Genomic DNA, 26,722 nt, shown 5'->3' on the forward strand with positions numbered 1-26,722 from the left:
GCTGTTATAAAGAAAATATATATATATCACTAAAATCAGGAACGCCGGGAAAAAAATCAAACATTCATTTTACCAAAAAATGAAAAACAAACTGTGATATAGGTAGCCACATAAAATGGACGATAATTTGGATTATCACTCACCTTTTTAATCCGCTCGAAAACTCAAATCAACCAAACAAAGCAAAAAAAACAAAACATAGTCAAAGGTTGCTTCATAGTGCGGAAAGAAATAAAACTTTATTTAGATTCGGCATATTGACAAACATTTGACCATAAGCTCTTAGGAGCTTTTCGATTGAGGATTTGCACGCACCGTTTTAATACATGTAACATGCGTCTTTTCAATGATACTGTTTTTGCATTTCTGTACAATTATTCAAAATGAAAGAAAGAACAGGATAATGATATAGAAAACAATATGCATGTGCAAAAACATAATTGAAATATTTTGTTTTATCAAGCAATAATGAGCAAGGTCCGCAGACTCTTCCAAGTGACCTTATGTGTCTTATAGTGATTGACACATTAATCCCGTGTGTCTGATAATGATTGACACAATAACCTTGTGTGTCTGTAGTCTGGACGCACATGTATATATGTCCGAAACAACTTTATGTTAATGCTTTTATTTTAAAAAACCAGGTGCAGTGATCTTTTGTATCAAATAATTAATTTTACTGGCAATTAAAGCAACACATTTAAGATTAGGCCCATCAACTATTCTTTCCGATTAATACTGCGAACATCAAATCGATAGCTGATGAGTTTCTTACTTTCATGCCCTGTATATAATCATGCTCGAGGTATAATCTTATTATTTTACCTTTTATCAATATTTCTCAATGCATGAAGAAATAAATCCGTTTGTTTACAATTAGCAACTGTATATTGCAGAAACGAAAGCCATTTTAAAGGACAGGTAGATTGTACATTATTACATTAATAATCTGATATGCACAAGGCCTAGATTATTACATTTAAAAGATTTAAATAAGCTCCAGACTTGCTAGAACGTATCTACCTATACAATTCAAAAACTTCAATTGATTTATTGATTTACACAGGTATATACAGTTGAACCGACATTTTTAAATGGTTGCGAAATTGGTAGCATAGATAGGAGGCACTGTGCGTCCTAACTTGTATCAAGTTTTGCTTATACCATAAAACTTTGTTAGAATTTGTCACGATAATACTAACGTATATACCTATGTACACATACGTGTGAAATATAAGAAGTTTAATTTCTTCAGAAATAGATTTAATAGGAACACATTTCATTTAATTTTCAAGTAATTGAAATGAAGACTGGATTAATATGAATGTCAGAACAATGTTTCTTACGATTATAGAATGGAAGTAACCCATTTGTTTATTGTGATATGTCTATCTTATATTGAGGTATGTTGATTACTTTAACATAGAGATACATTCAAGAGTCTTACAATCCACTTATTGGTTCATGAATTGTTGGTTTGATCTTAAGATGAATATATATAGTATAGTATAGTATGATCTATATTCCATCTATTGTCAACACAAATGACACCTCATACTACTGTAAAAAGGCCTATATCGTTAGGTGACTTTTGCTTTGCATAAAAATGATTCGCGAGAAGTACGGGCACTTGTTCAAATATATACGTCGCCGCGATATAGCCTTTTTGTGCTAATACGACGTAAAGCAACCAACAATCAATCAATCAAATCATACGTAGCGTATGTTGATTGCATATGTATTCCATTCAGACAACATCGTCTGAAGTCAGCGCCAAGTTTGTTTGCCTACCTTTGAATGTAAATTTGCTTTATAATAGTATCTTGACAAACTACATATCATTGCTGAAATCAGGAAGAGAATTTCTGTATAGTACAATCCATGGTCTAATATATGTCGATGTTGTATTTTGGGTCTTTTTTGTTACATGTCTCTTGTCTAGATTATACATTAATTGTTCTTCAAATGTTTATAATCACATTGTCTATTCGTTATAAATTCATATATCTTTATTCGTAATCAAAGGGTCTATAAAGAGCATATAAATCAACACAAATAACAAAGTTTATACACTATCCACACAAACAACACATGTAATCTAACATACATACTGATTGGTAAATTACAAAAATTCTTTTCCTCTTTGATATTTTTTTTATCATGTCTCGTTTACTAGTTTATAATCTCTATATCGTGTTTAACTCGGATTAAAAACTAAAATCTCATATAACTAATATTTATTGTTTCCCATTCTTTTTATTGGCGTATATTAAAGCAAAAATAAACTCCTTAAACATGACGTTATAAAGGGAAGAACAAAACAAGGCAGTGAACCCAAATTAAGTAAAAGCAAATGCTGAAAATATGATTAATTTACTAAAGTAACGCTATAATTTGCATAAGAAGATATGTGAATTTGCACATATTTCTACACACGTTTACAATGCCCCCTTTTCAAAAACAAATCTATCAATAATCAAGTAGATTTACCCACCGAACACCATTTTACTGTCTTTGTTTTAATTCGTTCTTAGATATACTTTTCAGTTTTAAATATTTTTATCAAACTATCATTTTTATTCGCCTTTTGTCTATAGTTTGCCTCAATTTAGAATTGTCTGTTTTACTTTTGAGGGTTTACCAATATTCTTTTCTTCTCATAGAAAAAGGTTTATCACCATATGTGATCCCCCAAAGTAACAATATTTTATCGTAATGACATGTCTGATGAAACTTTGTATTTATCGTAATGACATGTCTGATGAAACTTTGTATGCATACAAAATGTATAAATAAAAGGTAACGTGGTTGCTTTTCAAACATTGAAAACTATGATATCAACGGCGGCTCTTCCATCTATCTTAAAATATTGAACTTCAAACGACAGAAAACAATACTGCGTTTGATCTTTTGTGCTGTGTAGATTGAGAAATCCTGTCTATCGTTGTCAAGTGTGAGCTTAAACTTCTGTGGTTTTTATCGAATGTTTGCTCATAAGATAAATACATTTTCATCATGCTTTATGTAACGATATTTTACATGTTTCCATTTAAAACTTATTTGTGTATCATTTCGGATGCTATCGTACTGATATTTTTTAAATGTTTCCTGCAAAACTTTGGATAGTATGATATTATCTGTTGTTAGTATTTCTTATGGTTTTAATTGCATTGTATTTCAAAAGTCAAAATCAAATGGAAATTTCGAATGGAAACTAAGCTATAATTAGTTTATCACAAAATGCAGTTTCCATGTAGGAGACATACCAAGACCAAATAATACAACGCTATATATCGTACAGCTTGAAGGCAAATTACAAAGAGAAAACTCCTTTGTTAGTTTTGTGTGTTTTTTATTTTGGTTCATTTATATGTTTTGGCGTTTAATAGCATCAATTTCACTTAAGTAGCATTCATTGATGTTTAGGGGCCAGCTGAAGCCCGACTCCGAGTACGAGATTTCCTCGCTGCGTTTACGACCAATTGGTGTTGTCTGCTATTTTGTTGGGTTGTTGTCTGCTCTTTTATTGTTTTGTTATTTGAAACATTCCCCGTTTCCATTTTTCAAGTTTAAAATCTGTACTAAATTTTAATTAATGTTATGATAATAGGTTTATCATTTATGATATTATTATAGATTCACACAGGTCTTCAATATAGCTTTAAATGATACCTCAGTAGTATCTAAATCATAGAAAAAACAATATCACACAAAAGTATTTATTTTCAACATTACATATTCTGTTTTAAAGTTTGTCTAATTGTTTAGTAACAAAACTGCTTTCAGGCTTCTTTACATGCGTGAATAGATTTTATCTCGCAAACTTAACAAATTTTAAAGTTGTAGTCTTTATTTGCCGATATTGACGTAATCGGGAATAATTTGGGTGTTTTTATCGTTTGCCATGTAAATCAATTTGAATACTTTCAAGTTAGTCATTCTTGTATTGTGTAACGGGTTAAATATCAAAAGATGAACCGTTATGTGCCTTTCAGGTGCATTTTATTTCTGATCGGAAATACAAGATGGTCATCATGAAATATACATGTAATATATATATATATATATAGTTGTAATCAATTATTGATAGAAAGAAAATACTGTAATAGACTGGTTATTTGATGTTTTAAATATGATACTAATCATAAGCAGCTACAAAGCATAGTAGTACATAAATGTTATACACATTCATATATCTCCAATAACATTGACTACATGTTGTAGTATACACCAGCTGGCATTGAAATATAAGGATGTGCAAGGTCAAAATACTACTAAAAATGTTTGATATAACTCTCATGTTTGTAGGAACATAGAATTTAAATACATTACGACCATTACGAGAGGCTTTTATGCTAATTCTGGCTTGTTTTCGTACCGAGAACACAATAAATTTCTTTATGATATTGATCTTTAATAGTGATTTATGTAAATATTTGCGTTTCCTTCCATACAACATATAAATCATTTTTGAAGTACCATATCTTAAAATGTCTTTAGTTACTGCATAATGTTATTTGAATAATACGGGTATGTAATTTTTACCCGATTGTTATTTTGAATATGTTTTTTTTTCTCAATTCAAAACGAAAGGAAGAATAAGTGTGTTGTTGATACCACTACAATAAACGATACAAGACTCTTGGTCATCAACCCAGTGACCAGTGTTGTTGTACTAGCATTGATACCAGTATTATTATAACCTACGTTGTTTACCAAACACAAAGCAAAAACAATAGTGTGCTTAAATGATAGTGTTGGCAGATATACAATACACATATGTATTATGTTATTAATTCAATATTAAGTTTAAGTTTGGACAACATTATATTTATCTAAAGGTCACATTAATCAACATTTTTTTGGGTATTAAAAATTATAATCACGTTACACCTTAATCGAAAACAAGATTCTCAATATTTTCTTTCTTTAATACCAGAAGAATTCCCCTCATATTGTATTAACTTCATAATATATTAATTCATTTAAAGTAGTTTGAACGACGGTACGTTTGTGATATTTCACTTTATCTCGTAGAAGTTTAACAACTTTGTAAAGTCCTCTTATTTAACTTCTTGATCAATAGTTAAACTTCACAGAAGGAATTTTCAATTGATTTCTTTCGGTCAAAAAACATCACTAAAAAAGAAAAAAAGATATCCACTGTGATTTACATATTTCCTTCCCCTGTCTAGACTTTATGCTTATTTAAAAGTTCAACTACATAAAAGAGTGGTGAAAGATACCAAATACACTTAAATTCCTTAGTTTAAAAAAATTTTAAAACTACCGGGTTTCGGAAAAAAATAATCATATTATTATTCCTGAAGGCGCTTTGTTCTCCTCATTTCCTTTATTATGTGAGCAATAATCGCGTGCCAGTCAAACGGTCAACTGTTATACATTCTTTGCAACAAGTTTAGAATTGCATATTCTGCGGCGTTTTGCATTTGCGAGAAATTTGGTTTCATTTGCGCCAAAGAAAAATCTATGTTGCACCAGTTAAACAATTATTTGAACCAACTTATGGATAATCACGTGCGAAACTGATAAGTGGTATATGATTTATTGACCTGGTTTCAGCCGAAATCCTTTCCGTCTGACAATCATCTTTCCTTAGCTGATCTTTCGGATATGGAGATGATAATGATAAAAGAGCATGTTTAACACTGTTTACATCATCACGTATATACGACTAAACTGATGGTAGCCATTTCCTTTTTCTAGTCAAAATAACCGATCACCGTAAGATACGAAATATGTCACCTCCTCCGACATATAAGATTTGGAGGCAAAACTTTTAAGATTTTAAAACCCAGAACTCTTTTTAAAAACCGAAGGAGGCGTGTTTGAGAAACTAGGGTACAATGACGTTGTTTGTTGGAAATTAAATATTGATTGGTACATTCCGTACAATATAGAACTTGGTACTAATATTTTTCAAAAGAGAAAAAAAGCTACACTCTTACAATTATTTACCTTGTTTTTTTTATATCTGATGTGTGCCATCCACAATATTGACTGAGTATTGGATTGGTTGCCATTTGATGCCGATAGTTGTCAATTTTGTCATGTTTTGTGTGTTTGGCTAATACCATTAAAAATATAATAGATAGCTTGAAACTTTAAAATGCGCAGTAATATAAGAACTGAAGATAAGTAAACCATTGACAAACTCATCAATTGTCCAGTAGATGACCTTTTTTGCGTGTTTGCATTTCATCTTAAAAACTATAATAAATAGATAGAAACTTGATGAAGCAAAAATTATCAGCTTGAAAAATTGAAAATATAGGTTAGCTAGCATACATCATGTAGACGAATTTGTCAGTTGTTTTCTTATCGGATTTCACGTCTGTCCCTATCTAATATACCCATGAATATTTTCAAGTGGCAGTCCATATTTCATCGAGTCTTATCTCGGTGGCATCTATTACAGGACCACCTGTAATTATTGTTAATTTGTTTTCGTCTAGAACATGCATGTAATATTTGCTACTAGACGTTTAAATAACGAACACTCAGTTGATTAACCAAACTACCGTGAATCGTAATATCATACTTTTCAAACATTATATATAATGTCATATGATAAAGAGAATCGTGTTTGTATCACATATGCCAAGATTAACATACACAAGGTTGTTTATTTTACGTTAATTTCGGTTTTATTTCTTGATTATTGTATATCAATTAAATGTACTAGACGAACAGCCAAATTAAATACAACTAAATCACAATTGTCTTTAATTGCAAAATTCCCATATATAAAATGAGAAAACCTATTTATTTTGATCTGCCTGTAATGTAATAACCTTTTAAAAATGATTACTGTTCGTCATGGAATAGATGTATTTACTATTCATTCAAACTGAATAGAAAGCTAATATCATAAATAAATTATCAATGTATGTATTCCTTCCAAAATTTGTTAACCAGCAATAATGAAAATGTGAATAAATCTAAATTTCAATGCTATCTGTAAGTGTAGTTGCAGATAAACGATATATTATCCGTGGACTCGGAGTACCACTGTTTTTCGTTTTTAAATCCTTTTTCGCGATTGAATCGGCCATTTCAGAAAACAATTTGTATTTCGACAAAAATAACATATGCATACTGTGATTTATGAAGGGAAAACAGAAATAATGAAGATTATGCTTGTTTATTATTCCATTTCAGCTGTTTTAATTCCTTTATATATGTCAAAGTTTAACCGTCTTAGTTTAAAATATGTGGTCAGCTTTAATTTAAGTAGTTCTGGCATTAAGGTTCCACTAAAGTCAAAATATAGGACACTTCATCAACATCTAAACTTTGCCTGTATTTTTCCACCTATAAGGAATAAAGTCATAAACTATGAGAACATATGTTCATTTAAACATACTTTACATATACACACTGTATAAATTGTAAATAAACTTGAAATTGTTATGTTGTGGCCAAACCGGTTCTTGGGGTAAACAATAAATTTTCAAAAAAATCTGGAGGCCTGCAAGACGACTTAATTTGCTTAAAATTGGTATGAACGAATACTATTACATGGAATGCAGGGCAAGCGCATGTTGATTTTTTATAAAATGTATTGATTTTCGAGTTTCAGTTAATTTTATGTATCTAAGTGAACGAATATCGAAGGTACAATACAGAAATTGGACAAATATGCCATTAAAACATATGTATGTGACAAATCAGCTCCCGCTTGCCCTGCATTATATGTAACAGTATTCGTCCATACCAATTTTAAGCAAATTAAGTCGTCTTGCAGGCCTGTAGATTTTTTTGAAAATTTAGTGTTCACCCCAAGAACCGGTTTGGCCACAACATAACAATTTCAAGTTTATTTACAATTTACACAATGTGTATGTATAAAGTATGTTTAAATGAACATATGTTCTCATGGTTTATGACTTTATTCATTATAGGTTGAAAAATACAGGCAAAGTTTAGATGTTTATGAAGTGTCCTATATTTTGACTTTAGTGGAACCTTAATATCATTGATAATACTTCAACCTTACATACGAAATTTCAGGACTAATCAAATGATAAATCAAATAGTAAAGATTGTAAACACTTTTCTCTGAATTTGAGGCAAACACGATGGGAACAAACTCTCGTGTCCCGCTTTTGACAATAATGTTAACAACGCCGTATCCTGCTGACGGTTTGCAATAACATGCAAAAGGTCAGATGAAACACATGTATTTTACTATGATATACTCTGTTAATGACTACTGACGATTTGCGCTCATAAGGTCAGATTATATATTCTACTGATGTATACTGACGATTTGCTCTTATAAGGTTATATGATACATTCTACTGATGTCTACTGACGATTTGCGCTTATAAGGTCAGATGATACATTCTACTAATGTCTACTGACGATTTGCGCTCATTAGGTCAGATTATACATTCTACTGATGTATACTGACGATTTGCGCCTATAAGGTCAGATAATACATTCTACTGATGTCTACTGACGATTGCGCTCATAAGGTCAGATGATACATTCTACTGATGTCTACTGACGATTTGCTCTCACAAGGTCAGATGATACATTTTACTGATGTCTACTGACGATTGCGCTCATAAGGTCAGATGATACATTCTGCTAATGTCTACTGACGATTTGCTCTCACAAGGTCAGATGATACATTCTACTGATGTCTACTGAAGATTTTCTCTAAAACTAACTACTGACAGTTTGCGCTCATAAGGTCAGAATATACATTCTGCTAATTCCTAATGATAATTTCGTAAACGTCAGATAAGTTATTGACGAGTTGGCATATAATGAATATTTCAGAATAAAACAAACTGTTTATTGTTAATGCAACAAAGAGACAAAAGAAGGAAACTTGGAAAGCTACCATACGATTATCATTAAATCATGAAAGATACAACTTCTCTGGATATTGTCTAAGTTCACATGATACCAATATAACATATTATGGAAATATCATACAAGGAAGTAAAATACATGTTTATGTAGTAACATGGTTAGTAATGAGGGAGAGGAGTATTGGAAATACACGAGGAATATTAATAAAATGAAATTATAGCTAAATATTCCTTTTTATATAACACATTTGGCAATATCTCCATTGTTCAATGAAAATAAATGTATAAACTAATGAGTCTCATTGCAATCATACCCCATCTTCTTATTTTCATACTGAGAAATCCACTCGAGAAATCTGTTTATTCTGATTTTTGTCTTTTCTCAAACGACAGTTGCAAACCAACAGCTTGGGTTCTTTGTAAGCTTAAAGAGCAGCGAACCCATTTTGTTTAGTACGCTTTTCATTATATAGAGACTTTGTGACTGTATCAATTCATCCTATCTGAAACATGTGTCGTTCGTGGTTTTTCTTTTCTTTGTTTTACGTCCATTGTGTTGTCTACGTCGTGATATTAATTTTTTGTTGTATTGGTCAGTTGTTTGGGTATTCCTGGTATCTTTTGTTTGGTCTAAAAAAAAAATGGAAGTTAGGAAGTTTGTGCGAACGTAAAGCTAATTTAACCTCACCACATTTTGTGTCTGAACCAATTTAGGCTATCTAGGCCATGTTTTGGTAAGTCCGGCTATCTGGACCATGTTATTTGAGACGTATCTGTCTTTGTTTGTCTGTTTTTTATTCTTCAGATGAGTCGGATGTTGAAACTCGCCTTTTGATTTACATCAAATATTAGATGGTTTTCTGATAAACTATGCATTATAAAACAATGAGGATATGAATACTTGTCGATTCTATCATGATAATTTTTTTTTTGGTTTACGTAGGAGGAAATGCGAAGTACATGTAATACTATGGGCCAATTTGTTTAACTGTTCTGGTTGGCCAATCGATTTTCTTAGTTTAGATTATTTTTTGTATAGCTATTGTTGCCTTTTCAAAAGGAACATGTATGTTGACAGTTTTTTTTTTTTCTCTTCTTTTAAATATTTTGGTAAAATTCTTTATATTCCTTTGTGGTATTGAAATGAAATATCGATAATGAAGGCTGTTATATTAATAATTGTGATATATTGAAGATTAAAGTATCGAATATGTTGCGGTTGGCCTGAGTTTTTATATGGCTCAGATCCAAAAGAATCGCAAATCTAACAAACCATAAGTTAACGTGTGTTTATTAAGAGTTTATTAAAGGAATTATATCCACAAGTGAGAATATTGATACAAAAACATCTAAAAATATTAATGCCCGCGTCACACTATCCCGATTTTTATATACGATTGACACCCGAATGCGAAAATTGTAAGTTCGTACGAAGTTGGTCCCGATCTCGTTAAAATATCAAAAAGTGATCGAAGCAAGTACGATGAATAACGAAGTTTATACGATGGTGCCGAAATTATATACGATAGTAAAAGATGGACATACGAAGGTTAACCGAAGACGGGTATTTAAGCTTCATATCTCAGCCGAAGCCTACACGATGGATTACGAAGGTTACACGATGGATTACGATGATGGCGCGATGGCCATACGATGTCTAAAAGACGTCGTGTACAGCTTACGATGCATTTAAATTATATGCCGAAGGCATCACGCTTTTTAAATTGTTTGATCAATATTGAATATATATTATATTGTACATTTAATTTCTGGTTTAATCATAAGACGGAAGACCGTGGGCTTGAAGGGTAAAACTTGACTCTATGTCTCTGCATATAATGCCACCAAAATCAGGGAGAGGAAGAGGAATATTTTACATACGAGGGGATGCCACACTCGGCATTGCCTTGTTTGAACTGTAAAATGTGTGCACTAGTCTGAATAATCACCCATAATTATGCCCATGTTTACTGATCTATCTTAAAGGTAAGGTAATGGGTTCGTTGATCCCTTTTATCCAAAAAGAGCTCTTTCCAGGAGAATATCATAATAATATAGACAAAAGGAAGGATATGGGGAAAGCAACAAATGCGGCAAAATATGACATATAGAAAACAAAATGGTTATGGAGTAAACATTCGTGTGACAACAACTCAGACGATACATAAAAAATCAGAATAATGAAGAAAAAGTTGGTTTCCCTATATACGTGTACCTACAGTGTTGGTGTACGAGGCGCGTTTATGATTTTCATTATGTTACTTGATATGAAAAATTGACAAACAATAATATTTTACTCGTAAAAGTAAATCCTGAGCCTGTAATAGCTGCTCTTCTTGTTCCATTTGAATTAATAGAAACAACGCTGTCGCCTTTCTTGTTCTCATAGAATCATATGATATGAGCTCCATGGTTTGTGAAGGTCTTTCTTAACTGTCGTATTAGACTGATCTAGACTGACCAGTGCATATCACGCATGGCACTTTAAATGTATTTTAGCGCGAAAATTAACTTACATTTAGCTTGATTTATTGCCGTCGTAGTTCCATCTTGTCGGCTTCGTACTTTTATTCGATGGCAACACGACGGGATTACGAGGTCTTCACGAAGTCGTGTTGCCATCGTAAGACCTTCGGGTAGCTTCGTGATTCATTCGTGTAGACATCGTAGTGTCAAAACTGCCCGATGGAAACGATGGAAACACGAATACAATACGATGTTCAAAGATGCATTCCCGGTGACATTACGATGGTGAGGATGGTAATACGAACTCAATACGAACCCTCAACATCGGACGCACCTTCGAGTATTTTTTAACATGTTAAAAAATTTAGAACCCTTCCCGAAGTTGTCCCCGAAGGCTAGAAAAAGTGGCCGATGATTCTACGATGGTTAAAGATGGCACTACGAATAGCCCGATCTGGATACGATCAGTCCGGATTTTGAAAATTTCCATAATCGTGTTGCCATCCGCGTAAAAATCGGGACAGTGTGACGCGGGCATAAAATTAGACCAAGACGATGGCTTTAATTGCTTTAATTATCCCCATTTAACAAAGAACAAAGACGCAAACAACTACAGATCATACTGTCAACCTTCAATGATGAGTAAAACCGACACTGTATAGTCAGCTTTTAATGGATCCATAAATAGCAAAAAGGGACACAAATCAAAAGTAACAAATCACGACCTGACTTAAGTGAATATTTTATTAAATGATTTTAAATGTTCGTTGTTAACAACTGCACCAAGTGTTTCCATATACTTTTCTGCTTCATTTATAGACCACACTGCTTTATGAAAGTTACATCTACCTATAATGCACATTGAATTAGTACCTGAATAATAATATCATGAAACAAAAGAATTATCCTGTTGTAACTATGGATTGGTTCAATAATCGTAGAGTCGATAACATATACAGTAATGCATTTCTTGAATTAAAATGTTTCTGCTTTTGTTTGAGTTTTCTTCATTGATTTTAGTTTCATGTTATTTTATTAAGACAGTTATAAAGTGAGTAGGAGTCTCAAGTATCTCAAGTATATTTTAACTAGTTTTCATGTAAAGTTGTTAAAAGTTGAATCCACCCCATTTTTAGTCTTTTCATATGTAGCATCATTATGGTGTACTACGAACATGTTTTATATTTATTAGTATTTGCATATATGTCTCTCTGTTAAGTTATGCCAGAAGTATATACTTCATGTATTATATGTCTCTCTGTTTAGTTATGCCAGAAGTATATACTTCATGTATTGTATGTCTCTCTGTTTAGTTATGCCAGAAGCATATACTTCATGTATTATATGTCTCTCTGTTTAGTTATGCCAGAAGTATATACTTCATGTATTATATGTCTCTCTGTTTAGTTATGCCAGAAGTATATACTTCATGTATTATATGTCTCTCTGTTTAGTTATGCCAGAAGTATATACTTCATGTATTATATGTCTCTCTGTTAAGTTATGCCAGAAGTATATACTTCATGTATTATATGTCTCTCTGTTTAGTTATGCCAGAAGCATATACTTCATGTATTATATGTCTCTCTGTTTAGTTATGCCAGAAGCATATACTTCATGTATTATATGTCTCTCTGTTTAGTTATGCCAGAAGCATATACTTCATGTATTATATGTCTCTCTGTTTAGTTATGCCAGAAGTATATACTTCATGTATTATATGTCTCTCTGTTTAGTTATGCCAGAAGCATATACTTCATGTATTATATGTCTCTCTGTTTAGTTATGCCAGAAGCATATACTTCATGTATTATATGTCTCTCTGTTTAGTTATGCCAGAAGCATATACTTCATGTATTATATGTCTCTCTGTTTAGTTATGCCAGAAGCATATACTTCATGTATTATATGTCTCTCTGTTCAGTTATGCCAGAAGCATATACTTCATGTACATGTATTATATGTCTCTGGTTATTCTTATAAGATTATCAGTGAAGTTATTGTTGAGGGTCGTTAGGTGGCATTTAGTAATACGTGTTCTCATCTTTGTACTTTGGTCTATATATTGAATTGTTCTCTCATTGGCAATCATGCTTGATATATATCTTCCAATTCTAAAATTGTTGAAATCTGTATAATTCTGGAACAAACGTTTTGTATTGTTCAGCAACTTCTTTGCAGTTGTGTGTATAACTTAGAGTTTCAAAGGATATCTAACAGATCAAATTTATTCGTTTATTGTTTAGTAATGTACGTTTTTTGATTGAGTTAAGCCTGCCAATTGATATTTTATTGTGTGTTTTTCTATGTTGTGATGTTATGCTATTGTTTTAGAAAAAGGGAGAAGGTTTGGATCCATTAAACCGTTTAATCCCGCTGCAAATGTTTGCACCTGTCCTAAGTCAGGAATCTGATGTACAGTACTTAGTTGTCGTTTGTTTATGTAATGTATACGTGTTTCTCGTTTCTCATTTTTTATGTTATATAGATTAGACCGTTGGTTTTCCCGTTTGAATGGTTTTACACTAGTAATTTTGGGGCCCTTAATAGCTTGTTGTTCGGTGTGAGCCAACGCTCCGTGTTGAAGGCCGTACATTGACCTATAATTGTTTACTTTTTTTTAAATTGCTATTTGGATGGAGAGTTGTCTCATTGGCACTCACACCACATCTTCCTATATCTATTGATGATCGTTGGTAAAAGCAGAATTATAATTTTGCTATTTTTCATATCCTGTTGCTTTTTAAATGCAACAGCTGATGCTGAAGAGAACACTATATCGTACGATACTGCATGTAACCGTCTCTAAATGTTACTCGACGGTCATGGTTGAGATCACATTAAGTAAATGCCACTTACAGTTTTTACAAATTATCTTCATATTTATGTCTGCAAATTGTCTATTTAAAAACTTTTTAAAAAGGAATGTTAAAGGTTATAGTCAAAAACAGATATCATACTCGTGTAAAAATGGTAGCATAATGTCATCGTGTCAAATGTGTTGCGTATAATTTCCGTAAAAAGTAACGAGCAAATGCGCCCCTGCCCCTAAACGTAGCTGACTATGCGGTATGGGCTTTGCTCATTGTTGAAGGCCGTACGGTGACCTATAGTTGTTAATGTCTGTGTTTTTGTCTTTTGTGGATAGTTGTCTCATTGGCAATCATACCACATCTTCTTTTTTATATTGCCACGTACACAAAGTTTGACGCGATTACTTCATTGGAGACAACTTTATTTGAGACAAGAAAAATAATTGCATGATTCAGAACAATACATAAAATATACACTTAGTAGGCGGTTTTGCGTTGGTATCTTAAGTTTGATTCTACATTATTTTCTGTGAGACAAGCGCTTATGACCTTGAATATATATATATATATAACTAAAAATGTAGAACGATGCGTCACTACACTCCCTTCGTCACATTTACAGGGACATATTTTTTAATAGATTCGTCTTTGCCATTCTATTTTCATCGAGTTTATTTCCTTATATCTTGTTATGTAGTCTTATTTGTTTGTGTTTTTGTGTTTGTTTTTTTTGGGGGGGGGGGGGGGGGGGGGGTAGCTGTTAATATTTAGATATTTTGAAATTGAAGTCAAAATATTAGGATTCTATGGTAATATTTGCAATCTTGTGTGTATTTTATTTCTGCTTCTATACGGTGTCTTCTCGATTGTCCCACTTTTTGAAATTACTGGTAAAAAGGTAGTGAAAATGGGACAATCGGGAAGATGATTGTGGGACAATTGGGAAGTTTAACTGTTGGACAATCGGGAATTGCTTTGATTGTGATTAATCTGTTTTATAATGGAAAGTAGGTAAATACAGGTAATTAATCATTTTCTTGTAAAATATGAAAAAAAAACATAAAATAAAATAAAATATTTTATTTTGCACATATTGATATGAAAAAGCAGCAAACATAGACTATAATGTAAAGTCTACAATATCAGATATCAAGCACTGAGTCTACTCATTTCTTCATTAAAGTATGATAATGGGTTTCAATCAAGCATTTTAGAACACAATTGATAATAAAAAGCACAATTATTGTAGAAGGTTCAACAATAAAGAATAAAAAATACATAAGTATATCATTAAAGCATAATTATAAAATTGTAACAAATCTGTGTCAAAATGTTACAAATAGGAGGCAGTGTCTGCAAACTGAAATACAGTGAAATCACCATTCTGTAGTTGATCTTTCAGTTGTTGAATGCGCTGGTTGAGTTTGGTATACTTCCTTCTTTTTGTAGGTCTTACTCCCCCAGCATGGTACTGGATAAGAGTTATCTCGTTAAATGCCTGTTCTTCTTTGATGTAGTTTAGTAGTGTATATATGTTTGGGTGTGACACTTGGATCATCTTTTCAAGCCGCTGTGTCATCCTTCTCAGTGCCGTGTGTTGTCATTAGTCCTTCTGTTTGATAATGATTCCATATCTGTCTGTTTGCTTCAACACATTAAGTAGTAACGTAATCTGCAAAGGGGGTAGTATTTGCAGTTGGGTCTGAATTTCCCAACTATTCCCGTTTGGAACCAGACGTCTTCTACTTCTGCTGTTGGTACGAATGGAAGGACTGCTGCCTTGCGTATCAGTTGGTGTATGTCTGGTTTCCCTTTGTAGTTTGTGACGAGCCCTGTTGATTGCACTTTACGCCAAATACATAGTGTAAAGTGGGAAAAACAGCCTTTGATATTAATTCCAGGAAAAGATGTTCTGACCGAATTCTGTACAACAGATTCGTAATCTTTGAAGGAAGTTGTCGGATTCAGTTTAAACTGGCGTCGGGTGCAAGCAGTCTTCAGTAGTGAGAAGAATCTGGTATAGATGTATTCTGACTTTCCAGGAAATAGTGCAAAAACCAGTGGGAACATCTCTCCACCAATCAGTGCATGTAGAGTGTACAGCTGTTCAAAGATTGATGGACATTAATCACATTATTTAGAATTTAAACAAAAAATATAAAATCTATGAATACTCTTTTTTTTTTGATGGATTAATTTTTTAAATATTTATTTAGAATCTAAACAAAACAAACATTATAAATGTTGGTATTTGTATTTGCTTTATAAATAAAAGTAACATTTTAGATATGTTTTTAGATACGAAATGTTATATTATTGAATGAAAAGTGCATTAATTTCATAATTTAAAAAAAAAATCATATCTTTTACTTAATAAAATGGATATAATCCAAAGATAATACTTTGAAAAGGTAATAATTAATTCTTGTCATTTTAACAAAATAAACACAAAGTCTATTGTTTATTTAACATTTCACATAAAAAAAATTACTGTGGGACAATCAGAACTTTTCATGTCAGACAATCAGAACTCTAAAATTTGAAAAAGTGGGACAATCGGGAATAAACCTATTATACGTATTATGTGTTTGTTTTGTGAATGTATTAAATATCTATTTAGGAATCGCATCGGTTGGGACTTTTGTAACGACTGAATACACTGTTGGGAGATGTAATGAGTGAGCCCCCGAGCTCATCTTGGTTTAAATTATTAAATTTAATTGCATGATTTTATCAATAGCCAATATTTATATTGGAAATACTGTGATCAATCTAGCTTTTAATATTTTCTATTATGATTTAATCTAAGCCGACCCCAGGACATCATTTTTCGTGACCTGATAATCTACAACCTTTATTATTCTAAGGTTTAACCGATTTCATTATTTTATCTTCTAAACTTTTTTATATTAAAAATATTTGCGACGAAAAACTGGAACCGCGCAACGTCCTCTGGATCTGTCCGTCTAACCTTGATCAACCTTCATTTAACATACAAGATAAAAGGAACAATGAGAGTAATTGTAAATAAAATTTGTCACACTAACACGATAGTAAAAAACAAACAGAAACTTAAAACCTAATAATTTAATTAACTAAGTCTGATAAAGCATGCATGGTCTTTTTTATTAGTTGATGTTATCTTCAAATTAGGTTTCAATGATTACAAAATGTCTTAGTCGAAGTTTTGTATAGTTGGTTATTCAGTTACTGTCTATGTTGATGCCTTTTCACGCCATGGATGTGATGAGTTAATCCCTCTATCCCTTTTCACATGTGGATGTGATGAGTTAATCCCTCTATGCCTTTTCACGTGTGGATGTGATGAGTTAATCCCTCTATCCCTTTTTACATGTGAATGTGATGAGTTAATCCCTCTATGCCTTTTCACGTGTGGATGTGATGAGTTAATCCCTCTATCCCTTTTTACATGTGAATGTGATGAGTTAATCACTCTATGCCCTTTCACGTGTGGATGTGATGAGTTAATCCCTCTATCCCTTTTTAATTGTGGATGTGATGAGTTAATCCCTCTATGCCTGTCACGTGTGGATGTGATGAGTTAATCCCTCTATCCCTTTTTAATTGTGGATGTAATGAGTTAATCCCTCTATCCCTTTTCACATGTGGATGTGATGAGTTAATCCCTCTATCCCTTTTTAATTGTGGATGTGATGAGTTTATCCCTCTATCCCTTTTTAATTGTGGATGTGATGAGTTAATCCCTCTATCCCTTTTTACATGTGGATGTGATGAGTTAATCCCTCTATCCCTTTTCATATAAGGATGTGATTAGTTAATCCCTCTATCCCTTTTTACATGTGGATGTGATGAGTTAATCCCTCTATCCCTTTTCATGTGTGAATGTGATTAGTTAATCCCTCTATCCCTTTTCACATGTGGATGTGATGAGTTAATCCCTCTATCCCTTTTAATTGAATTTACAGTATGTTTTGCTGTTACACCACTATCAAAGTGTATGTGAAGGATTGAGCTGCACAGACAAGGAGCCTATTTGGTCCAGTGTTTGTTGTCTTTTATATTTGTTTTGGTTGGGGTTTTTTTTGTTTGTTAATGTTCTAAGTTCAGATTATAGACAGTTTGTTTTCTCTTACTTTAAATTATTTTACATTTGTCATGCTAAGCTTAGGCTTGTTTAGAGTCAGAATAACTTACACAAACAGGTCGCACAGTTCTGAAAGTCGGTCCATATTAAACATAAAACCACGAAAGGTCGGCGTTTTATTGGATTATACTTTCACCATGCCTAGTTATACTAGTATTATGCAGAAATGTTTTACAAAAAGTCTCTTTTAGTAATAATTTGCATAGTTTGTTTATACTGAAATATAAGACTCTAATGAAATCTATTTAGCCGGTATATGTCTTTATCTCGATGACATCTTTGTTTGGCTTATTTTTTAATCTTTAAAGTATCTTTCTCATTTGGATGTGATACTATCTAGTATCCAATATTCTCCAGAATTTAACTGACAACATTGAGTGTATTTAACCCTATCGCACTGAATTTCGTGCAATTTAAGTCACGAGTACTACTAGTGTGTGTTTTTTTTTTATAAAAATTTAATTTATTAGACAAATACATAAAACAGTGAAACTATACTTGGGATTAAACATAACTTTATGTCTGCTGTTTTAAATTTGTGTTTGTTTATTTCAGGAAATAAGTTGTAGTTGTGGTGGTAAAAGTGATGGTTCTCAGTCAGAATCATGTTGGTACACCTTCTGGTATATATGGTAAGTTACTTTTATAGAATCGTATTGGTATACCTTCTGGTATATATGGTAAGTAACTTTCCCCTAATTGTGTTGGTTCATATTCTTGTATGCAGGTTAAGTGGCTATTTCGAAACCCTGCCCTTCTTAGTTTCTTTAAGAGTGATAACTGTTTAAGTATACAGTGTGCAACGTCTTCATACGATGTAATTTAAAACCTAATACGGATACTTCCCTTCTTAAAAACTAGTGTTCTTTATATTGAATATCTTAAGAAAGCATAATTACTATAAAGTTAAGCCTATGTGACAATATAAAAACGAGACAGAACAAAGACCGGGAGTGTTAAACACGAACGAACACATACAAACAGCGTTCGAATAAAAACCCAGTACACTTGATAACAAACTTCCATAACTGATATAGGCAGGGATTAATATATGGATCGGGTGTCTACAGCCATCCTAGATTGTAAAATCAGCAGACGATAATCGATCAAGATCTTTAATTAAATATTCAAATAGCGTTTCATTTTTATAACTTTTCATTTAAATTCAGAAAAAAATTGTTGTTACATGTAATATTGTAACAAATACAGAATTGTGTTGTCTGATTCCTTTTTTTTTTAAACTGAGCCATATGAAAATTGATAACTCAGATAATTTAATTTCATTATGGAATTGACAGCAAAACTTTTTATGTTGTGTGTAAATAAGTATAATGCACGTGATTGGAATAAGAGTCACCTTCTCATATATTATTTTAAAATGTTAATGTTTGGTCTCTTTCTCCTCACACAAAAGTGGGCTCTTTACAAAATCAGACGATTTTTTTACAACCTCTATTTCAGCGATTCATACTTTTTATTAAAAACACCGGATGTAAAATTAAAAATTTTGGTAAAGTATTCCAACATTCTATTGTTTTTATTAAGATTCTCCCCATTCAACCACAGTTGAGTGTTGCGAATCTTTTGGTTCGGTGATCAGTTTCTAGTCGTCTGACTTTTATTTGACAGACGCTATTTAGCGTGAATCTATTACCGGTTATTATAATGTAGAACCATGCATGTCCTCATTTTTTCTTTTCTTGACGGGTCATTGTCAAAACAAAAAAATACAGTTTATGTATATAATCTATGGTAGTACCATAGTTTATAGAAATAGCATTTGCTCCAGTTTGTGGTTCATTAACTTTAATCACAATAAATGAGTACTTTTGAATGAGGTCGGACTTCTCAGGATCCATTGAGGATTTGTTACCAACAACACATTGATCTTCTGTAAATAATAGATGACCTGAAATTGTTTCATTTAAATCCAACGCTTCACCTAAATTAAGATTGCTCGTATACTTGATTACATGTGTTATCAACCTATTGCACTAATGCTTAACATACTGACTTATTCTGGAAAGATTTTTATCTTTTAGTATATTCCTGACCATAAGAAATTTATATTTGAAAATTCATGAAACAATGTACTCTTATATCATAGAGTTCCATAGATGATAAAACTATATATTTCCTCTTTGTTATGTGATGGTTTTTTAAGCCATGCATGGAAAGTGACAGAGGAGAACGTTCAAAACTAGTTTTAGATTTATGCAGTTATGTATAACGTCTAAGTTACTATACGTAATCATTTTTGTTTTTCTTTCACAGGGTGGCGTTAGCTTTATTTGTAGCTGTTTTAATCACAATAATGGTATTCTATTACAAACACAAATCTCGTCATCGGACGAGAGTACGAAGATTATCAGGTATGTGGAACAAATATCAATTAGAGAATAGAATAATTGTAAATTTTTAGTCAAATTAAACTTAATCAAGATTTTAGTTCCTCTCAGTCTGAGATCTGTCTTTGATATTCCTCTTCTTCCGAAACACAAAGTAGAGAATTACTACAATTTACACAGTTTTAATGTAAAAAAAACTGTCCATTATTTTTATCGTTATCTGCGTATATGGGATATTAGATAAAGTTTCACTACCATAAGAACCCTAGTACTTATAGAGGAAATCGATATCCTCAATAGCACTGTGGCAATGATTTTTTTTTTTATCTATGATGATTATATCACATTACCTGAAAAAAAACGAAAATAATGGTATTCGCATTTAAATTTAAATATTTAAACAAAACCCAATTTATCACACAATTCAATAAAATAAAAGCTTAACAAATATGCAATGAATTCTTCTTTTGAAATTAACCCAAAAATCGATCACTTTCAAATTTGAAGTTGAATTTTATATTTGTTCAGCAATATTTAAGCCATTAATTTGCAGGGTATGCATTGTGCCGTCTGGTATCATTTCTTTACTTAAGTAATGTACACTTTGTACTCTTCAAAATTCAAATGCAAATTATGATTATAAATAAATTGCAAATGTTAAATAAATTTTGTCTCTTTGTTTTGTAGGAACCTACTTTTCAGACACGTTTATCTAATACTTATTTAAAAAGCTCCATTAAAGACATTAAACAAACTGTGCCCTGCTAAGCAAAACAATGCCTCGATTGCAGTCGATCTTCAAAGCATTCCCTATATTATAAACCATACCGTCTTCTTATTGAAGAAAAGAGTCTTGAAAAAACAACAGATACTGTCCCAAATTCAAGTTCCTTTTTGAGCATGTGTCACGTGTTTTGATATATTTTTTGGCTTTTCAAACTACTAGCGAGGCAGGAATGTCAAAACGATGTAACAAATATATCCAAAAACAGTTTCAAAAACATTTGAAGACTGAAATTACCATATAATACTTATATTACTACTAAAAAGTTGACCCTTTATAATCAAGACCTTAGCATGACCTCCTTTTATGATTTTTTTTTCTTTTATGATGTTGCAAGACTGATTTTATGTTGACTAATTGCAAACTTTTTTTCTGCATGTTGGCTGATATTATTACCAGATGATTCGTTGAAGTACTGAATACGAACTAAATCAAATGTTTTTTGAAAGTAAATTTGCAATCTGGGATCCAAAAGCCTCTCAGATAAAGATATATAAAGCATAGTTTACAACAATTTATTATAGTAAATATATATAATTCTTGGCAAAATTTCATTTGACATCGCATTGTAAACCAGGATGTGGTATGATTGTCAATGAGACAACTATCCACCGAAGATGAGTATAGATTATCGGGTTTTCTACACATTGATATCGGAAAATATCAGCCGCGAGCCAAAATGTGAACCTTTTTGGCGAGTGAGCCGTACGAAGCAATTATAATTGCTTTTATCGTCCTTCCCTCCTCCTATATCACCCTGCTCTGTTGTTCCGTAATTCTCGTATCAAGATTTCAAAACGAGACCAGGCATTATCAGCGACGTCACAATGTGAGAGGAGAAGTTATCAGCGACGTCACAATGCGAGAAAGAAACGACCAGTAATAGAACGATAAAAAGATAATCGGGTTTTCTTCGTATAGATATCGTAACTGTCGGTACCACTGGTCACTTAACCAGTGATTCAGTGCTAACATGATTGGAACTGTCGCTACCACTGGTCATTTAACCAGTGATTCAATACTGACATGATTGGTTCTGATCAATAAAAAAAACACAATTAAATGGACGTGCAGACATTGTTTTACAACCTTCCACACTTTTAAATGCATACAGAATTGATACATTTTTGTTGTTTTCAGCAGTAAGTGATTTTCTTAAACTATTATGAAGCGTACAAGAAATGAGTAATTTCGGTAAGGAAATCGTATACATATTGTTGATAACTAAGCTGAAAAATAGATTTTTGCTCGACAAAATTCAAAGAGGGACAAGTTTTTGTAAATGAGGGAACATTCCTATAGAGTTTTATTGTTTTTTAATAAATCTTTTCTTTATTTTCAGCTGCTAGACCACAGAATCCACCCCCTTATTCCGTCCCTAGTCAACTACCACCTTCATATGATGATGCTATTAAAGATAGTCTTCCTGTTCCCCCGGGTTATGTAACAGATTACAGATTAATAAGTCGTAAGTGGAATTAACTTAGTATTGCAAAGGACAAGGTTCATTTCTGGCAAAACACGGCATTGAACTTTAACGTTATCCCAAGACCACAATTCTGTTCTTTTCCAAAGTGGTAATGGTATGTGAAGCGATTCCCTTGATAACAGTCAATCGGAGGTTCAAAATACAGCACATTCTGGTAAAGTTTTCAAAATATGACGATTGTATGCATATTTTGGACCTAAACAGTTTAGGAAAATATTGGCTGCAACCTAGGATCCAATTGTTCTACAACTAGATGTGTCTAAGTTTTAATTATATTTAATTCCTAGAAACAACGTATATGCGAAAAACTGTCATACATAACACTTAAAACTGACGTTGCAACACAAATAATGCCAAATTAAAGGGGGATCATAACTTCCTAACTTATAATGTGAGATGCCAAAAAGAAATTACTTTGTAATAAAAATAATATTACAACTAAATATATATGTGAAATTGGTTGTGTTATGAACTCATTAAAAATTATTTTAACGTCATTTGACCATAGTATTTTTCCCCGACAATATGTTGTCTTAGACAAAATGTTATGTATGTTATGTCATGATTTAAAGGGATAATTTTGATCTACGTTTGATAACACTGATTAATTGATTTACCATCAGACATTAGGTCCCAAAGTGTGTTATATGATATGTTTAAAAAAACAGTCCCTAATCATAAATATTTCCTTTCTGTCATATATTACATGTATATCATATTTATAAAAACATGTTGATTAATCATTTTTTTTGTAGAATATCATAATAATCGAGGACAAAGTGATGTCAGTACAATATCATACCCTCCGTCATATATAGAAGGTCCAGTACCGCAACCACCGCGACAACAGCTGGCCAGTCAACCACGACCCACACGGAATTCAGTTAACCCTCAAAGGCAACAACAGCCCCCGCCAGGGAACCAGGTTCCGCCCCAAAGTCAGCAAGCTCAAACAGGACGAGTTCATGGTCAGTCTCAAAGACAACATGTCCCAACAAGAGTAACACAACCACAACAACCAACACCTAGGTGATTTCACGTGTCTCACTTCGGTAAGGGATTGAAACAGTTTTAAATGGAACAACGAGAACTTATATTGTAACGCCTGCTGACCATTGCATTTCTGTGATAGAACTTAAAAGTATTTAATTTTTGTAATGATTATAAGTATTTAATTGTTTAGTAATTAATACATTTTTTGTAAGTTGTTGATGATGTAGGACTTTTAAAGTAAAAGCTTATTGTAAAAATAATTATGTGAAATTCATGCAATTCTAAACAATCAGAGTTAAGTTTTGTATATATGGTATCACGGTATATTCATATATACAATGTGCAAGAGCAACCTAACATATGTGAAACATAATTTAATGCTATGTTGACATTGCATTAAAGCAAATTGCCTTACCATACAATTGGTGATAAGTAGGTATAAATGGAATTCATAAGGAGCATGTATTATATCGAAACAGTTGACTTTTTTTCTACTTTTTCTTTTTTTGCATTGTAGTTGAGTGTAATCAAATATGTTTTCAAATCGCTTTTTATTTATTATGTTTTTCAGTTCAAAATTCAAACGTTTATTAAATCTGTCTTTGGATGTTTGTGAAGTATTGTAAAAAGTGTTTTTTATTCGATGGTGTTGACATTGTTTGACTATTTGCTGCTGTACTTATTATTACTTATTACTTTAATGTAAATCTTTCGATTGCATTTAAGTTAGATAGTGAATTATGGACAAATAGAAAGTATTATTTTCAGAGACATATATTTTGTTTTATATTAATGTGTTTCTTTAACTAGTCATTTTCTATTTTCCGATTAAGTCATCAAAACTCATCAAAGATTTGGTACGCCAGACGCGTATTAATGTATCTAATTGTTATTGTATTAAAAAAAATGTTTTTCTAATATAAATGTTTACGGTTTTCCCGTTTAAATGGTTTTACACTAGTAATTTTTGGGGGCCTTTATAGCTTGCTGTTCGGTGTGAGTCAAGGCTTCGTATTGAAGGCTGTATACCTTGACCTATAAAGGTTTACTTTTATAAATTGTTACTTCGATGGAGAGTTGTCTCACTTTCACTCATACCACATCTTCCTATATCTATGTTCATCTTCGCTACCCAAGGGTTACGAGAAGAGGGGACTGGGTCGTAAACCTTGGCTAGCATCTTCAGGCAAAATAATACTTAACCGTAGTCATATCTCATATTAATGAGTATATCTTTTTGATACATATTTTTAGATTTTTATTTTGCTGCAATATCATGAATGTGGTAATTGTAAATAAAAAAAATGTTGAAAAATGATGAAAACACACACAGTCAAATTATCTTTATATGTTTTGAATATTATACGGAGTCTAAATTAATGTTTTTGAAACAAGTTCAATGTAACCTTTACGAAGTCAATGTTTTTGCTCTCAAATCCCTCAAATAGTGTATATATTTTTCAGCACCCCCACCCCACCCTAAACATTATATTGATTCTAGTATGAAACTAAAGATATATACTCTGTGATAATTTTATTGTTAAAGTTTTTATGATATAGTTTATGTTACTTTTATATTTATGAAATATTTTGGATGTTAAGCATTGCATGAAATGATGAAGGCTTTAGAAGGTGTACTGAAAGTACATTTTAGCGCAGTTCAGTTTTATCGTTTTTTTTAAGATTATTTTCTACGATGCATTTATTCGTTAATATTTGTTGATTCATTTTCTTGTTGATTTTCATATATTTGTGAAAAACAAAGATATTTTTCTATTAAAGTTAACAAAAATCCTTATTTGCATTCTTTTTACTGGAACGTTTCTTTGAGTTTTGTACAAATTTGTGCAGGTAAAATATCAAGTACTATTTTGATCCTCGTATCACTAAAGTAAAGTGTTCATTTAGTAAGAGGAAAACTACAAAATAACCTTTAAAAGTGAAAGAAGAAACACGTCCTCTTAAAATTCTAGAGATTGACAACATATCATTTTAGGCTATCAATTACATTTGTACTTTATAAATACTGTTGTTTGCTTACTCTTGCACGTTAATTACAACTAAATTACCCTTGCATCCGTAGTACATCTCCAAAGATTCAATGCGCAAGATGAAGGTATTTATTAATAAACAATCATTAGAAATTCGGAAATTTAAATAAAATCATATATAAAAATTTGGTTTGCTTAGGTGTAGTGGGAAGCAATTTTTCTTTACACGATAGGCGTATTGTCGTAGAAGTATTTTTTAACGATCTTTGCATGTTCGTTTCTCGCGATCCTGCTCAACATGTAGCATCCGTCGTTTGCTCTTATCTATAATACTAAAATTACGAGGTCCAATTTGTCACCCGTCATCACGTAAAAACGACGAATCAAAGAATTCAACTTTATATACAACTAATATAGTACAAAGGTGTAGATTAAAAATTACACCACTCCAGGCACTTTTGTTTTCCACGTAACTAATATTGCCAATAATTAGGAAGTTCCGGGTCGAGTCCGATACCGATACCAATAGTATAATCACCTGTTACCTATTACCTTATCTGTACGTTCCGCATCTGACAGGCGCACCACCAAACGGTGTATTCAGGATTAATATGCTATATACACGGGTCATAATTACAGGGTTAACACTACTAAATTTTCAAATTGTTACCTATTGTAGTATTTTAATCCGTAAGACTTTCTAAGATAACAATACGAATACTAAAAATCTGGACTAAAAATAAGTTTCAATTTGTTAGCGGGCATGACGTAAAACAGCGAATCAAAGAATTCAACTTTATTTATAACTTATATAGGACAATGCTGTTAATTAAAAAATACTCCCTTCCAGGACCTTTTGTTTTCCA

At 32.1% G+C, this 26,722-nt stretch overlaps 1 protein-coding gene across 2 annotated transcripts; it reads left to right on the plus strand.

Annotated features, from left to right (window-relative positions):
• The first annotated feature begins 874 nt into the window (after nucleotides 1–874).
• On the plus strand, nucleotides 875–25,663 carry LOC139513295 (nuclear receptor coactivator 6-like). 2 transcript variants are annotated; one of them, XR_011662422.1, is made up of 6 exons: nucleotides 1,056–1,403; nucleotides 18,807–18,883; nucleotides 20,526–20,623; nucleotides 22,726–22,851; nucleotides 23,628–24,805; nucleotides 25,052–25,663. XR_011662422.1 is itself a non-coding variant. In XM_071301660.1 (5 exons), exons 1-5 carry the CDS (start codon nucleotides 1,356–1,358, stop codon nucleotides 23,903–23,905), a joined length of 627 nt encoding a protein of 208 aa, XP_071157761.1. In that variant the 5' UTR covers nucleotides 875–1,355; the 3' UTR covers nucleotides 23,906–25,663. The 2 variants fall into 2 exon arrangements, 1 of the variants encoding a protein (XP_071157761.1); XM_071301660.1 differs by having other exon boundaries at nucleotides 875–1,403; nucleotides 23,628–25,663.
• The last annotated feature ends 1,059 nt before the right edge of the window (nucleotides 25,664–26,722 follow it).

This window comes from Mytilus edulis, chromosome 2, assembly GCF_963676685.1.
Source record: "Mytilus edulis chromosome 2, xbMytEdul2.2, whole genome shotgun sequence".
Classification (NCBI taxonomy): domain Eukaryota; kingdom Metazoa; phylum Mollusca; class Bivalvia; order Mytilida; family Mytilidae; genus Mytilus; species Mytilus edulis.